Source organism: Arvicanthis niloticus, chromosome 5, assembly GCF_011762505.2.
Source record: "Arvicanthis niloticus isolate mArvNil1 chromosome 5, mArvNil1.pat.X, whole genome shotgun sequence".
Taxonomy (NCBI): domain Eukaryota; kingdom Metazoa; phylum Chordata; class Mammalia; order Rodentia; family Muridae; genus Arvicanthis; species Arvicanthis niloticus.
The window spans coordinates 74608295-74626121 of NC_047662.1; the positions used below are offsets into that span (position 1 = coordinate 74608295).

Consider the following 17827-nt stretch of genomic DNA (forward strand, 5'->3'; position numbering starts at 1 on the left):
TCATGTAAACTAACATTTTTTCTTACTTCTTTTAAAATATTCTCCTTTGAAATTTAATGATCAGAACAACAATTCTGTTACAGATGGTGATGGATGATAGCTGAAGAAACTACTAGAATTTGCAAGGTATGTTTCAATATGTAGTATCTACAGAAAATATCTATTAAGAGTATATTTCTGTAACCATGAAAATGACTTTGGCACCCTTTCTAAAAAGATATTTGTGGTAACTAATGGTGTAGAATAGGGAAATATGGTTCGAACCAACTCTTTATTAGTTACTGATTTCTAGTTCCTTCTCTCATTCATGAAGGTTGTGAGGACCCATGTTGGTGACAAACATCCTCTGATGCCTAAGGCTTAGCCAAGACCAACCTTCTGTAAACTTTTGTTTTTGTGACATTAGAAATTGAGAGTCATAAGTATTACCCACGACCACCAACCATTCCAAATTCCCAGCAGATAAAAGACACAATGGCCAGAAGATGGTTCAAATCAGCTTTACTAATGGATGGGTCAATGCACCTGAAGTCTGAGGCTAAGTGAAGTTTCCTTCTTCCTCTCTGAAGTGATGACAGCTGAGCCTTCTTGGTTGGCTCACAAATTTATCCACCCAGTCAGAGAGAGAGAGGTTGAAATGTGGAGAACTGGTATTGGATGGGTCCACCATTTGCAGGTCCTGTTGAGTCTTTTTATGGCATAGAGACTGGAAGTCCAAAAGCAGGTCCAAGACAGACAGGAAAAGAGAGAGAAGTAGGAGGATAAGTAAGAAGGGACCACCAGCACATTATCTCCCTCAAGTAGAGAAAGTCAGCCCAAAGATGCTCAAGTCCCATCAACTACAACCATCCCTGAAGGCACACCATATGTAAAAGCATCTCACCAGTACTTGCATGTTAGGTTGGGAATGTTGTGAGAGAGCCTTCTTCTATTTGACTCAGCAGAAAATATAAGGTAAAAATGAAAAGTAGATGTCAACTTGGGTCAGAAACTCAATATACTGCTTAGTAAGTAAATGGATCCCTTCTTGGATCTTAGGCTCTTGGATCCCTTAGGCTCTATGGACAGTTACTCAACCTGCCTCTGAAAAAAATGCCCTATGTACCCAATTTCTCCACATTTACTTGTATCTTTGGAACTCTAGACACAATGTATACACATTTTATTGCATATGTCCCTTAGGAAATCAAAGGTTGATTCGAGGCTTAGGACTGATTATCAAAAATGATTTCCGCTTTATTCAGCCAAAGAAAAACATATTTCTCTGTCCTCATGTGACCACATCACTAAATAATGCACGATATAATTTAAACAGGAAAAGGCACTAATTGTTTCTAAGCCTTAGGCTACATATGAATCTCTAAATGTCAGTGAGTGTCAATACCTTCACAGGAGTGTAAGCTCCTAAGTCATCTGACCATTAAGCATTAAGCTCTGACCTCTTTTTATGTCTTCTACTCTGGACTCTGTTTTTATAAGGAGATCTGAGTAAGAAAAACCCAACACATCCAGGAAACAACTACAACAAGGGACTGTTCCTAGTTCACATTATACAGTCTTCCTTCTGTAGCTGTGTGAAGAGTGGTGTTGCTCACGCCAGAACCCATCTGAAGATCTGCTACAGCTGTAGAGTACACATTAGAGGGGCAGCCAAAGTACAATAGTAAAATTCTTTCAAGCTTGTGACTGATAGAGGAGTTTCATAGCAAGCACAACACTGAAGAGTTTGATAACAATTGTTTCTGGAAAAGGAACTCCTTCTAGACAGTGGTGTAACTTCTAATTTCTAGCACTCTAAAAACCAATCATCTTTCCTATTTTTCTGTTTATTTTCTGTCTTTTTTTGTTATTTTTATGTACAATATATGTTGATTATATTCTTTCTCTTCCTCTAACTTTTCACAAACCTTCTTCACCTCCCTAGCCACCCATGTTTTTTTTTTCTTTCTCAATTTTCTCTCCCACTCTTTCACCTCTGTGTCTCTCTCTCTCTCTCTCTCTCTCGCTCGCTCTCTCTCTCTGTCTCTCTCTCTCTCACACACACACACACACACAAAACAAAAACAAAGGTCACAACAAACAAGATAAAGAAAAAACACATACCAAATCAAACCAAACCAAACCAAAAAAAAAAAAAAAGATGAATTCATTTTGTGTTTATTCAACTACTCCTGGGCATGGGGTCTTCGCTGGAGTTTGGTTCATTTACCTAGTGACACTCCACTGTAGAAAACTGGTTTTCCATTTCCTAGTGGGTATCAAATACCTTCTTGGTTAGGGCTAGGACTTTGTGTTCACTTCTTAGCTTTAAGATCTTGTTTGTTTTGAATCTCTGCAAGTTTTGTGGATGCCTCCCAGTTTCTATGAGTAAGTGAGTATTCAGCCTGTTGTGCTTTGTAGATACTGTTTCCTTGGAGTCACACACCACCTCTGGCTCTTGACACCTCCCTTTCTGTATATATCCCTGCGCCTTGAGAGACAGGATTTAATAATGACATCTCATTAAAGTCTAAATGCCCCCAAACTCTCTCACTATCTGCATAAGTCCAGTTGTAGGTCTCTGAGTCAATTACCATGAATTACAAAAAGTTTCTCCAATGAGGATTGAGCAGTGCATTGATCTAAATGTGTAGTAGTATGCCACTAGGAGTGATTTTATTTTATGTTCCTTTAGTAGAAGTTTTTTTCTTAGGGCCTGTAGCCTATCTAGTTTCAGGATGTTGACCACATAGCAATATCAGTGATAGGTTCTATCTCCTGGATATCCTGGTTCTATCTCCGTTTGGTTTGTCCCATAACGTTTGTGCCACTATCATACCAGTATACTATTATAGGTTACGGGTTTGTAGCTGGGCAATATTGATGATTAACTTTCTTTGTCAGCAGTGCACAAAGTACATTTTTGTACCATGATGCTAGTCAGTAGTGTGAAACTTCTAGTTGGGCACCAGCTCAATTTCTTCGTGTTCAAGTGGTTGTGAAAGTTAACAAACAGTCTTGGCTTGTGATGTTTTGTAGGGGTGTCTATATGAACCCCTTGTCCAGTGAAACTATAAGATGTAATCAATCCCAAGCACTGGGAGTTTAACCTGCTGGCATAGCTTTCTCTAATTATATGGTGACTCTATTTCAATTCGTTTCATATATGTATATATTTTTAGGAAGCATCTACAGTTGTAGGTTTCTGTATGGCTTTTCAAAAGGTTTTCAGTATATTTGTTTTCCCTTCCTATATTCTCTTCTTTATCTTGCCATCCTATTCTCTGCCTCATTTAATCCTCCTTTTCTAGTCACCCCCTTTATCTCTTTATAACACACTATTCTATTTTCCTTTCCTTAGGAGACCTTCTTTTCCCCTACTGGTCTCTTACTAGGTGTCTAACCTTTGTATTTATTTTTGATTTAAACAAAAATAGATAAAGTTTAAAAGCTAACATTCACATATAAGAGAATACATGTAATATTTTTCTTTTTGGGTTTGGGTTACCTCCATGAAGATAACATTTTTCTAGCTCTATTCATTTAATTCTGAAACCCTGAAAATTTCATAATTTCTTCTTGGTTAACAGCTAAATAATAGTGTTATTTTAATGTACTGCATTTTCATTATTCATTTATCAGTTGATGGACTTATAGGCTGTTTCCATTTCTTGGCTATTAGTAATAGAGCTGTGATAAATATGGAGAAGTAAGCACCTCTGTGGTATGATGTAGAGTCCTCTGGGTGTATGCCCAATAGCAGTATAGCTGGAGCTTGTGGTAGATCAATTTTTGGCTTTTTGAAGAACTTCCACACTGATGTCCATAGTATCTGTACCAGTTTGAATTCTTACCAGAAATGAACATTTTCTCCTTTCCTCACATTCTTGTCAGCAAATACTGTCATCTGCTTTATTGATGTTGGCCATTTTGACTGAAATAAGATGAGATCTCATATTTTTGCTGTGAGCCCATCCTTTAATAGCTGTGCCATCTCTCTAGCACAAAATTAAATCTCAAAGTACTTTTAATTTTCATTTTTTGATCGCTAAGAATGTTGAACATTTGTTTAAATACTTCTCAGTCTTTCATCTTTTGAGAACTCCCTGTTTAACTTTATACTTCATTTTTAATTGGAATATTTGTTTTCTTAATGTTTAGTTTTAAAATATATTCTAGATACCTTGATTACATGTACAATTGATGAAGATTTCTCCCAACTCTATATGCTGACATTTTTGCACACACGATGGTATCCTTTGCTGCACAGAAGTTATTTATTTATTTTTAGCTTCATTAGGCTCTATGCATTAATTTTTGGTCTTAGTGCTTATACTACTGTTGTTCTGCTAAGAAAATCCTTCCCTGTGTCAATGAATTCAAGCCTATCCTCCACTTTATCTTATATAATATTTAGATTATCTGGTCTTCTGTTTAGGTCCTTTATCCACTTGGAGTTGAGTTTAGTGTAAGAAGATAAACTCAAACTTATTTTTTATTCTTCTACATGCAGTCATCCAATTTGACCAGTGCCATCTGTTGAAGATGCTTTCTTTTTTTCCAGCATATATTTCTGGCCGCATTGTCAAAAATTGGAGATTGATATTCTTTCTTTCTTTCTTTCTTTCTTTCTTTCTCTCTCTCTCTCTCTCTCTCTCTCTCTCTCTATCTCTCTCTCTCTCTCTCTCTGTCTATGTATCTATCTACTTTCTTTCTATTATCTATCTATATGTGTGTTTGTTAATTTTGTATCCCAGTACTTTGCTGAAGGTGTTTATTAGCTGTAGGAGTTTTCTGGTGAAAGAAACCCTTCTTCTGTATATTCCGAGATCTCCTTCAGTTGTCTTAGTGCTCTTCCTAAGACTTCAAATACTACACTGAATATGTATAAAGACAGTGGACATTCTTGACATTTTCTTGATTTTGGTGGAAATGTTTTGAATTTCTCTCTCATTTCAACTCATGTTATCTACAAGCTTGTAAATTATGCTGTGATATATCTTTCGTATGCCTCTTTCTCCAAAGATTTTGATTATTAAGGGATGTTGCATGGAATCAAAGGTCTTTACTTCTATGATCATGTGGTTTTTGTCTTTCAGTTTTTTTTTTTTACATGATGGGTTACATTTATTGATTTACATATGATGAACTATCCATGCATATCTGAATGAACTCAGCTAGATCATGATGTATAATTCTTTCATGTGTTCTGTAATTTTGTTTGCAGGTATTTTAAAAACATTTTTGCCCTTACAATGTGACAGTTTGACTACAAATAGCTCCCATATACTCATACATTTGAATGCTTGGTTCCTAACTGATAGAACTGTTTTGGAAAATTTCTTAGTCTACTGCTGTTCTATTGCTGTGAAGAAACACCATGACTATGTCAACTCTTAGAAAGTATTTAATTGGGAGCCTTTTAAAAATTTCACAGGCTGTCCATTATCATTATGGAGAGAGGGAGGGAGATAGAGAGAAACAGAGAGATAGAGATAGAGATAGAGATAGAGATAGAGATAGAGATAGAGATAGAGATAGAGATAGAGATAGAGATAGAGATAGAGTGAGAGAGCTAGACCTATCATGGGCTTTTGAAACCTCAAACCCATCTCCATGACACATTTCTCCCCCAAAAGACTACACCTACATCAACAATGCCACACCTTCTAATCCTTGTCATCTTTTCAAATATTTCCATCCTTAGTGACTAAACATTCAACTATATAAACCTATAGGAGACATTCTTACTCAGACTACCACAAGAAGTCTTACAAGATGTGGCCTTGATTAGAGAGGTGTGTCACTGGTGATGGTCTTTGAGGTTTCAAATGTTTATGGCAGACCCAGTGTCTGTGGTTCTGTCTGTCTGTCTGTCTGTCTGTCTGTCTGTCTCTTTCTAAATTTCAGATAAGATATAAGCTCTTGAGCAGTAACACCATGCCTATCTGTATATTGCCTACTTCCCACCATAATAATGATTACAAACTCATTCTCTGAAATAGCCATCAAGCCACCAATTAAATGTTTTGTTTTATAAGTTGCCTTGTTCATGGTGTCTCTTCATAGAAAAGGTAGAAACTTTTCTAGAAACAGAATAGGAGCAAAATATAGAAACAAAAACATATCTTCACAAGGAATATTATTCTGTAATTTTCTTTTTATTTGTTGGGACTTTGCGTTTTCAGTATCAGTGATTAGGATTCTTTCATAAAAAGAATTTGTAAATGTTCTTTCAGTTCCTATTTTGTGGAATAATTTGGGAACCATTGACATTATTTCTTTGAATGTCTACACTAGGTAGATTCTGTACTGAATACTTCTGGCCCTGAGCTTTTTTGGGTGGGAGATTTTAATTGCGCTTACATTTCACTAGGGTTTGGGGATTATTTAAATCATTTATTTTACCTTGATTTAACTTTTGTAGGTCATATACATTAAGAAATTTAAAATATGTCATTGATCTTCTAAAGTTCCTTGGTAACAGTTATCATGTCTCAATTTTCACCTTGAATTTTATACATTTGGATCTTCTTTCTCCATCTTTTTGATAATTGGGCTGAGGGTATGTCAATCTTGTTGATTTTTTTTGTTTGTTTGATTTTTGTTTTGTGAAGCAATTCTTTCATTGATTTTTTTGCATTGTTTTTGATTGCTTATTTGTTTCTATTTTATGATTTCAGTGCTGAATTTGATTATTTCTTCCCATCTACTCTTTTTGCGTATTATTTTTTCTTGTTTTTATAAAGATTTTAGACATGTGATTGAATTAGTAATATAAGATTTCTCTAATAGTTTTATGTAGGGATTTATTGTTAAGAGCTTGTCTAAGAGTAGAACTGCCTTCTTTGTGTCCCTTAGGTTTTGTTATGGTGTGTTTTCATATTCACTCAGTTTGTAAAGTTTTTAATTTCCTTCTAGATTTCTTTCTAGACCTATTTTTTATTCAGAAGAAGAGTTATTCAATTTCCATGAGTTTATATACTGATTCCTATTGTAGATATTCCTATTGTATCTTTATTACTATTGTAGATATTCCTATTGTATCCTTATTCCTATTGTATTCTTATTCCTATTGTAGATATTCCTATTGTAGCCTTATTCCTTTTTTTTTTTTGTTTGTTTGTTTTTTTCGAGACAGGGTTTCTCTGTGTAGTCCTGGCTATCCTGGAACTCACTCTGTAGACCAGGCTGGCCTCGAACTCAGAAATTTGCCTGCCTCTGCCTCCCAAGTGCTGGGATTAAAGGCGTGTGCCACCACCGCCAGGCTGTAGCCTTATTCCTATTGTATCCTTATTCCTATTGTAGATATTCCTATTGCATGCTTATTCCTATTGTATACTCATTCCTATTGTAGATAGCTAGCTTTAGTTTGTAGATGTGAGTTACACTGATATGTGGAATTTCAATTTTTAAATATTTGTTTAAACTTGCTTTGTTTTGGAGAAAGTTCCATGAGTTCTGGCAAGTGATTTGTTTCAGTTTTTGAGTAGAATGCTCTATAGATGTCTGCTACAATCATTTGGTTTATGATGTTAATTTACTCTGGCATTTTTATGCACATTTTTATATACATTGAAAATATACTGTTACTGTATCTTTTAATTGGGGAACTGAGAACATTACTATTGAATTATTAATAAACAATATTTATTAATTTCTACTATTTTGTTATGGTATGTTCATTGCCTCTCCTTTTTGATTGTTATGGGATTAGTTATTACTTGTGTTGCCTTGCGTGCAGTTAGCTTTCAGACTGAAGTTTTCCTTCTATTGCTTTCTATAGAGCTATATTAGTAGGCATAGCTTAAATGTGCTTCCAGCATTGAATGATTTTCTTTCTCTGTTGGTTGTAAATGATAGTTGTTCTGGGTATAATAGTCTGGACTGTCATCTGTGGTCACTCAGAGTTTGCATAACATCCATCTGGCCCTTTTAATTTTCAGAGTCTTCATTGAAAAATCAGTGTTATTATTCTAATGGTTCTTCCTTTATATGTTATATTACTTTTTTCCCCTTGCAGCTTTCAATATCCTTTGTTCTGTACATTTAGTGTTTTGAATAGTATGTGTCAATGGGGATTTTTTTTTCTGTTCTTGTTTATTTAATATTCTCTGTGCGTATTGTACTTTGATATCTTTCTTTAGATTGGGAATTTTTCTTCTGTTTAAAGCATTATCTGTGGCTTTGACTTGGGTTTCTTCACATTTCTGTGTATCTATTATTTTTAATTTTAGTCTTTTCATATTGTTCCCCATTTCTTGGTTTCTATGTTTGAATTTTTAAAAAAGATTTAACATTTTCTTTAACTGAGCTCTGCACTTCTCCCTTCTTTAATCTGTTGCCGAGGCTTACTCGTGAGCTTTTTCTTTAACATCCTGAGTTTTTCATCTCAAGGTTTATTTCAGTTTGCGTTTTTTTTTTCTAGTGATTCTACTTTCTCTATTTTCATGTCTGGAATTATTTTCATCTTTTCCATTCAGTTGTTTGTATTTCCATGATCTTCATTGACATATTTATTTATATCATCTTTAAGGTCCTTGAACATATAAGAAACTTTCTGCTATTTTGAAGACTTGTATTTCAGCTAAGTTTCTTCCCTCAGAACATATTCAATAAATATTTTCTTTAATACCTGTGTTTTTATTTTTTCTGGGATCCAGGCATCATGACATTTGGAATGATGTCTTACCTTTGCTGTGTGGGTGTTCTTTTCTTTGGTTACTGTTGCCCCATCTGAATCCTAGCCAAATGTGGTGCTGTGACGTCCCTGATTGCTACCCTAGTGTGTTGATTGTGAGAGTCCTGATAGGCATTCTATATGCCCATGGGGAGTCACAATGCAATGCAATTGACCTTGAAGGAATGGCTGAAAGTGTAGCAGGGAAGGACTAGGGATCCATTGGATCCTGGATTTGACCAATTCCTAAAGGGGCAGAAGTAGTTTTGGAGGAGGGGTTGAGGTAAGTAGACAGCGACAGGCTTAAGAACAAGTCTGGAGAGATATGAAACCAGAATAGGAAGGAGGAAGCGTGTGGTCTTTAATCTGTTTTTTGAGTTTAATGATTTTTCAGACAAGGCAAATGTGGTGACTCTGGGTCTTTGGTAAAAACATATTCTGTGTGTCAACTAGGAGTCACAAAGAAATGGAGATTGCTTAGAAGAAATGGCTGAAAAAGATAGTGGTGATGGACTAAGTAGGGCTTAGATCATGAATCTGCACAAAATAGTTGCATCCAAAGCATAGATATCTCTTTCTTAATACTTTAATTTTACCAATGATTTCTTTTATACTGAAGTGAGTTTCTAGTGCTTATATTTCTGCTTGGGCCTTAGTAACTTTAGTAGAATATTAGGTAATATTCTCCATTACCTATCACACATCCTCCTATAATTTCCAACCATTACTTTACATAAAATAAAACTGAGTGATTGAAAAAATTTGCCCCAGAATATTTTTATTAGAGATTCCTGCTATCATATTAACAGACAAACAATCTGGATGTTGACATAGAATTTCACTATACAAAGATACAGCTCCAATAACTATAGTATAGCCCCCATATCTCTTGATATTTCAAAGAAATTAACTCATTGTAAATTGTAGTAGTATAGCCCCCATATCTCTTGATATTTCAAAGAAATTAACTCATTGTAAATTCTTTTCAGAGTTATGTTCATAAATATTAGACAAACTATATAATATACTGTAAATACATAACACACATGTTTCAAACTCAGATAGAAATATATGATCCTTTACCTATATCATTCTCATTATAAAGCTCATATTAACACTAAAGACAAGTGTGTGTACACTTGCTCTCTCTCTCTCTCTCTCTCTCTCTCTCTCTCTCTCTCTCTGGGTATTCACAAATTCACAAATATACACAAAATACTTTCATAAAATAATAACTGGAGAGTCATGATATCCGAGAGAGAGAGAAAAAAATAGGGTTCCACAAATTCCTCACCTGGGGCAAAATAAGTACAAATAAGTATGTGTGAAAGGCATGTGGGCTATATCTATACAAACACACACATACATAGCTTTTATAAATATACGTATACCAATAATATGCAATATTCACATACTTGTGTACTTGCTTTGAAACCTCAATCTCTCTATTTTATATACTGTGTGTTGACAAATTCATTCCTCATTTGATTCAAACAACTGATGAAGTTTTCTAATAAAAATGGATATTTCTTAAAGGCTTTAATTTTGTAGTAAATAAATGACACTATAAGATCCCAGTGTTACACTTGGATGTTAAACTCATAAAAGGACCAGTGGTGGTTGATCTTACTGTCAGCCTGAGTATCTTGAAAAATATGCAGAAAATCAGGGGAAATGCTGTGATATATGCTTCTCCGTTCCACCACTGAAACTATAAATCAAAATAAGATCTGTCCCCTCCCCTTAAATTGTTTATATTGGGCAGTTTGGTCACAGAATGTAGAAATATCCAATAAATGGCCCCTTGACATTTCCCAAGGAACAAAATAAAACCCAGTGAGCCATTCACACTCACTTTTAGCTCTTGATGTCTCTTCCTCCTTTTGTCTCTTATTCCCACCTTCCTTTTTTTCCTCTCTTCTTTTGGGAGATCCTGAATCTGCCCTGGTGTAAACATAATGCATGCTTGTCATTCACAAATTCAGCCACTTTAACTATCTTTGTTGGTCGTCACTTGGAAGGTTAACTAGACCCTTTAGGAAAATTATGAAGACAGGAGGCCCCTCAGATCTGAGTTCTGAGTTAGAAAAAGGTATATCCCTTCTTAAAAGTATCAATCAGTAAAAATTTTTTAAAAAGCATGGCAAAAGAAAAAAAGAAAGAGAAAACAAAGTGGATGAGGGTGTCAAGAACCATTTTTGTGGGGAATGATGTTTGGAGAGCCAGGAGTGAAGTATTGAACCATTCATGTTACAGCTAAACATTTGCTTCTACATTCTCATCGAGGAGAGCTTTTAACCTGCTTACTCTCCTGCTCCCCACCCTCCAGCTCACAGCTTTGACTTTCTTTACTTTTTAATGTGTGTGTTGTGTACATGATGTATGTGTGTGGTACATGTGAGTGTTGTATATGCATACAGAACCAGAGCAGGACATTGGATGCCCTCCTTTGTCATTCTCCAGATTATAGCCTTGATATGGTCTCTCACTGAACCAAAAGGCTATTGTGTCAGTTAGGCTGGCTGGTGTGGGCCTCATTGATATCTGTCTATCTCCACTTCCCTAAGGTTACTGGGATACACAGTTATGTTGGGTGTTTTACACGAATGCTGAGGATTCAAGCTCAAGCTCTCATGTGTGTGGAGCAAGCACCCTTACCCACTGTTGGCCTCCCTCTCCACCTTGAGGTCACCACAGGAAGCTATAGACACTTTTACCAATACCAACCATCTCAGACCCAGTAGGACCTAAACTTATCCTTCTGTAGACAGTCACCCACCTCATGCCTTCATTTCTTCATATTCCCAAGTATGCTATCCTAATTTGCTTTGTTTTATGGCTTATTTCATGGGCAAATAGCCAGCCCTAAGGAAACATGCCCAATGCTTGTCTCATACTATTAGGCAAGTTGCCTGCAGTTAGGGGACCATAACTCTATACTCACCTATCTCCTTTAAGCTTTTGATTTGGGATTATGTCCAGTCTTTGATACAATTCATAAACAAGTTACACAGAATTTCTCTGATCCATTATATTTCTGCCCTCCCAAGACCCTCCTCTCCTCTCCTCTCCTCTCCTCTCCTCTCCTCTCCTCTCCTCTCCCCACCTCTCCTCTCTTCTCCCCTCCCCTCCCCATCCCTCCTCTTTTCTCCCCTCCCCTCCCCTCTGCTCCCATCCTCTCCTCATGTATGCCACATCTCTTCTACATTTTCAATAGAGGACTTTGTTTACCAGCTCTGAGAACAACTAAATCACAGTACACCCTGTCACCATAACCATAAGTCGACTTGTAAGAGTATGATAATAAACTCTTACAAAACTTATAGAAATAAATATTTGTGACTTTGAATTAGGAGATAGTTTTAATATGATGACAGAATTCACAAACAACAGAAGAAAATAAAAAGAACTTCATTCAAAATTTTTTGTTGGGGACAGAGAAGGCTTGGTGGCTGCATAAGCATGAGGACCTGAATTCAAATCTCCAGTGTCCATGTAGAAAGCCAGGTATGGTTGCATCAGTGCTGGGGCTGCTTAGGAAAGTAATTCTGGACTTGCTAATTTAATTTGAGGTTCATTGAGAGACCCTGCCTCAAAAAAATAAGGGTGTGTGAATATAATGGGAACTAAGTCTCCATTTAAGCTAAGGCTTCACATCTGCTGCTTTACTTTATCTTCTTTTGGGGACTGCCTGTATGATCCTGACTCTGTCACTTGCTGTATGACCTCCAGTGCTTCCTCTGAAATAGACGTAAAATCTCCATAGTTCACAAATTTTTTTTATATGGATGATATGACAGTCTGCCAGTCTTCTTTTGGACTTTGACTGGAGTTGCCTCTGAATGCCTGAGTGACTAAACCGTGAGAAAAGCAGGGTCCACCAGATCTCTCTGCTCACAATCTTTTTCTCTTTGATACCAGGAGCTTGCTCTTTTCTATTACCTCAATGAAAATTCATTGGTTTCCTTTTAAAGGCCCCAATTTCTTTCACAAGCATGCCCTTCTTGTCTATAACTTCATCCTTTTTTAGCCAAACTTCTAGTTTTTAAAATATATATTTGTGAGGCTGGAGAGATGGCTCAACAGTTAAGCATTACCAGCTGTTGTTCCAGAGGTCCTGAGTTCAATTCCCAGAGCCCACATAATAGTTCAAGGCCATCTATAAAGGGATCCAATACCCTCTTCTGACAGGCAGGTACACATGCAGCAGAGCACTTACCGAGAAAAGAAATACACAAAATAAACAAAAACCAAATAAAACCAAATCTAAAACATGTTTAAAAATAAGAACCCAGTGTTAGGTTTTATGGTTATTCTTTGAATTTAACAGTCTCTATTCTCTCTTTCTCTAAAAGCATTTTGACTTCGCAATGGATTGTTCTTCAAGAGGAGGGTGATGCAAGATATAAATGATAAAACCATCTGTATCTTGCTCCTCATTACAAATCTGCACACATGAATTACATGCTATATCTCTTATTTTCATTTTATATTTTATAATATAAATATGCTATCCCAATAATTTTAAAAATATTATTTAACTTAAACATTATTTTTGAAAGATATAAGCTGGATGAACTGTCAGCACTTCAAGGGAAATATGAAGGTCAATTAAAAGGGTGAATAATTTTCAATCAACTGCACTGGAGTACACCCAAGCCAGAGAGTATGACTTCAAAGTTCAAAGTTAAAACTTCAATTAAGATGCTGATTAGTAAGCAAACTTCTAAGATAAGTGGTTTCATTTCTAAGTAATATAAATCATGGATGCAATAGCAAGTATATATTATGATGCCTTCAACTCAAAGTCCCCAGAGCTAACTTTCAATGCTTACTTTCCAAAATAATACCTAATAAAACACTCAGAGCTGTGCTGAGTAGACGAGGCTGTAGTGAGCCTGTGCGCCCAGTTTCTATAACCAAAGGCATTAGATGTTTTCATCATAGGACAAACTGTGTTGTGAACTCCATCCATGCTCCTTTGCTTCTTACTTATAACACAGTATTGGTGAGTGGCCAGGAATGGAAAACACCAGACATTTTTCTGTCTTGGGTTCACTGACATGAAGAAATGTATCTCAGAAATGTATTTCTTTTGTCTCTTTTTAATCTTCTGTTGTCGACTTTACCCAAACACAATTGGTGAATTATTGGTGATTCATTGTTTCAATAGAAGCCTCAATTACACAAGAGTTCAGAACTTAAAGAAATCCATAAAGGAAATTCATTCATTCTCTCTCTCTCTCTTTCTCTCTCTCTCTTTCTCTCTCTTCATTCTCTGTCTCTCTGTCCATCTCTGTCTTTCTATCTGTCTTTCCTCACATACTTTCACTGTCTTATACACACACATACACACACACACACACACACACACACACACACACACACACACACAGACACACCCACAGACAGACAGATGCACACACCCATTGAAATTTTACCCAGAGAATTACAATGAAAAGCATGAGGGGTCCCAAAAATTCACCTTAAAAATGTCTCCACTTTTATTAACTAAACATGATGTTGTGAACTCAGAAAGCGAGTGCACAGCTCTTTACATTGAGTGCCATGTAGCAGCATCACTTCCATAAAGGTAACCATATGCTCAGCATCACTTGCCTAGCAGGCTCCTCAGAACTCCTTTGCTTCCTTTTATTTCCCAAACTCCTGCTTGCTTTCATTCAGATTAGTGAACAATAACAATTAACTAGTTGATTATTATTATTATTATTATTATTTTTTTTTTTTTTACAATTTTACTGTTACAATTAGTTTTAATTTCTTTTAAAAACACTCTGCTTCCCCAGTCCAAATATATGGACCAGACACAAATGAAATTATAAGATTATCATGTCCAAACTCTGAAAACTAGACCACACAATGTCAACTCAATATTCTTCATGCTCACATCTTCTAGTTCAATCATCTGTTTTGAGAATTTACTATACTTTTTTACTGTCATTTTTTTCAAAGTCATATGCAGGTAATAAATTATGGATTAGTTAGCCAAAAAATATCTTTAAAAAAATCAGGTGCCAAAACATTAAAAAATTCCATGTGCATTGGTTTTACAGTAGGTATACTTAAATAATTCCAGAAAGCTTCTTTTTTGCTAAAAATTTACCAAAATAGTTAGAACGCGTAAAAATATTTTCTTTAAAAAAAAAACTAAAAGAAAAACTCAGCATCAACTTATTCGTATAGGCATTAGTAAGAGGACATTATTTTCACCAAAGGTTATATTAAAAAGATTCCCCTCGTATTTTTCCTAAAATTCTGATTTTAATTATACTTCACAATAAAGAAACAGAAATACCTAACTCCAATGTGTTAAATTATTATGGTATGATAAGGTTTTTTGTTTTTTAACTTCATGATTGCATTTTTGAAGGATAACTCAAAGTACTGTATTTGATTTAAATTGACTTAAATTCAACGAAGTACAGAAAACTTATTTCAATGTTTGAGCAGTCAGTTAAGAGAGTTAAGAGTCAAGAGCTAAGAGTACCTCTTGACAACTGAAGGCCATTCAAAACCTAGCATCTATCGAAAATGATACTAGTATTGAAGATAGCCCTTTGTCTTATAGGATATGAATTTTATGAACAACCCAGCATGTAGAGGACGATGTTGACCTTCCCAGCCACCCACTCCTTCAGGGGACAATAGTATTCATAGTGAAACTGCTCAAATTCTGGTGTCTGACGGATTTCGCATAAGAAGGAGAGATCAATACCTGACTCCAAAAGGAGGAGGAGCAGGGGAAATACAAACAGCAGCAGTCCCAGGCCCACCACAAGGAGCCTGGAGAAACTCTTGACTAGAGGGTTGACCCAGATACGGCCGGTCAGGATGGAATAGCTCCATGACAAAGCTTGGCGAGCTTCCTTCAGCTCCTCCTCTTCAGCCATCAAAAAGGCATTTTCATCTGCCTCTAGTTCCTCAAATGAATCCGTGTCTTCTCTTTCGAATTCAAGCCGGGACGGACAGTCAAAGAGCATGTTGATTTCATCATCATCCACTGGGGTAGGCAGCAGGCTGGCGCTGGGATTGTATGCTAGTTCCGAGATGGTCAAGGGGTCTTCTTTTACTCTATCTTCGTCTTCATCTGGAGGATCTGCACACTGAGCTCCCTTCACTGGTGAGCTGGCAATTAGGGGCTCAGACACATCCATTTTAGGCAATGTGGTACCTGGAAAGAAACATCATTTTATAAAGCTTAAATTTCAGATATTCTTCTTTCACAAAAGTCTGTATGTAGAATCAAATAAAGTTCAAGGAATATGTGAAATTGTTCAGTAGCATTCTGTTACTAGAAAAAAAGTAATCATTTTAGTAACAGATGCTACATCATAAGTTCTCAGCTCAATACAATAAGCCTAATATAAACAACACTGTTTAAAGTTTTGAAGTATATACAAAATTTAAGCATATTATTCTGGTCTGGAAACCTCTAACTAATGTCAGGCCTTTAACATGTGAAAATGACCCAGGATTACATGAAAATTGCAAATAAGGTCTTTTAGAGTTAACATAATGACACAATTGAGTATTATGTAAATTTGCCTAACAGGGACAATTGAGTAGTCATTGTGAAGTATTGCTCTCTCTTCTTCCTTCCAGGCACAGTTTTGGGATTTCTGTTATTAGTATACTGAATTATTATCTAATTCACAAGTCCAAAGTATGAAATGTTCTGATATTCAGAACATTTAAAGCAAAGAAAAATTAAAGAGTTCAGTCCATGAACATTGGAATTTCAGACCTTGAGGTTAGTAATACTCAAGCATTAAAGTATACTCAAATGTTCCAAAATCAGAAGAAAAAATATGAAATCTGATATATTTTGGTTTAAAGCATTTGGAGTAGATAATCCTTACCTGCAATTGCAACCATGTGATGTGTACAAACTTGCATTTTCTCTTTTTAACATTTTAATACATATTTTTCTTCTGGTTTTTTGAGACAGGGTTTCTCTGTGTAGCCCTGGCTGTCCTGGAACTCACTCTGTAGACCAGGCTGGCCTCAAACTCAGAAATCCGTCTGCCTCTGCCTCCCAAGTGCTGGGATTAAAGGCATGCGCCACCACCGCCTGGCTTAATACATATTTTTTACCTTCAGATAGAGTATTTTCTTTGCTATTATTTATAAATTAGGCCAAATTTTCCAAGAAACTTTACTTATCTATTGGTAAAATTTTTGGAAGAATGAAGACATTTATTAAGTGTTGCTTTTACATCTACAGCTTTTTAATCCCATTCTTATCTGTTCATTTCTACAGCTACATGTTCAGAAGGCAAATTGATAAAATTGATTAAAGTGTTTGGAATTCTAAAAACGATTATTGTGAAATATGTCTTTCTTAATATTAACCTTTTTTTACATATGTGATATCTAGCCACCTTTCTTTTTAAAAGATTTTATTTATTTATTCTCTATATATGATGACTACACTGTAGTTGTCTTCAGAAACACCAGAAAAGGGCATCAGATCCCATTACAGATGGTTATGAGCCACCATGTGGTTGCTGGGAATGGAATTCAGGACCTCTGGAAGAGTAGTCAGTGCTCTTAACCACTGAGACAACTCTCCACCCCTGCCCCATTTTATCTATGCTAAAAACTGTGTCTGTTAATTATGAGTCTCAGGTGAACAATGCAAAGTGATAAAAACATCAAAGAAGTGTTCTCTATGATGAAGCATAGATAATAAATACAACATAAAATTTGCAACCAGGAGGCAAGAGCTCTGAGAAGATCCCAGGCAGCAGCTCTGCCCCCAATCTCACAGAAGCCAGAGGAAGCGAGTCTCCCAGAAGCTCTAACCCAGGCATCTTAGGTAAGGAGACAGCAACACCTGCCTCAAACAGGGAGTAACCGGGACCCACTAGGACCCAGGAAGTCACTCTTGGCCTGGAGCACTGAATCCTTCCTGTCTGCACCTGAACACTGAGCAGATCTTGGGCCCCAGCTTTAACCCCAGTAGTAACACCCACCCCACACAGTTCTGATACAACCACAATAATAGGAAAGACAGGCTCCAGTCAGAGACAGGGAAGGTAGAACTAAGGAGATCCAGATGGTAAAAGGCAAGTGCAAGAACATAAGCATCAGCAACCCAGGGTACTTTGCATCATTAGAACCTAGTTATCCCATACAAAGAAAGTC

General features: G+C 36.2%; 1 protein-coding gene across 7 annotated transcripts in view; it reads right to left on the minus strand.

The window, feature by feature from the left end:
* Positions 1 to 484: 484 nt before the first annotated feature.
* Frmd3 (FERM domain containing 3) overlaps positions 485 to 17827 on the minus strand; it is a 185033-nt gene continuing 167690 nt past the window's right edge. For 4 of the 7 annotated variants that reach the window (XM_076934765.1, XM_076934766.1, XM_034503056.2 and 1 more), the window contains 3 exons: positions 15396 to 15851; positions 10515 to 10603; positions 485 to 706 (listed from right to left, as the gene is read on the minus strand). In XM_076934765.1, the coding sequence (XP_076790880.1) occupies positions 539 to 706; positions 10515 to 10603; positions 15396 to 15851 (713 nt within the window). In that variant the 3' untranslated portion in view covers positions 485 to 538. Of the gene's footprint in view, positions 707 to 10514; positions 10604 to 14139; positions 15852 to 17827 lie in introns of those variants that run through there. The other 3 variants (XM_076934767.1, XM_034503055.2, XM_034503053.2) reach the window with 2 other exon arrangements.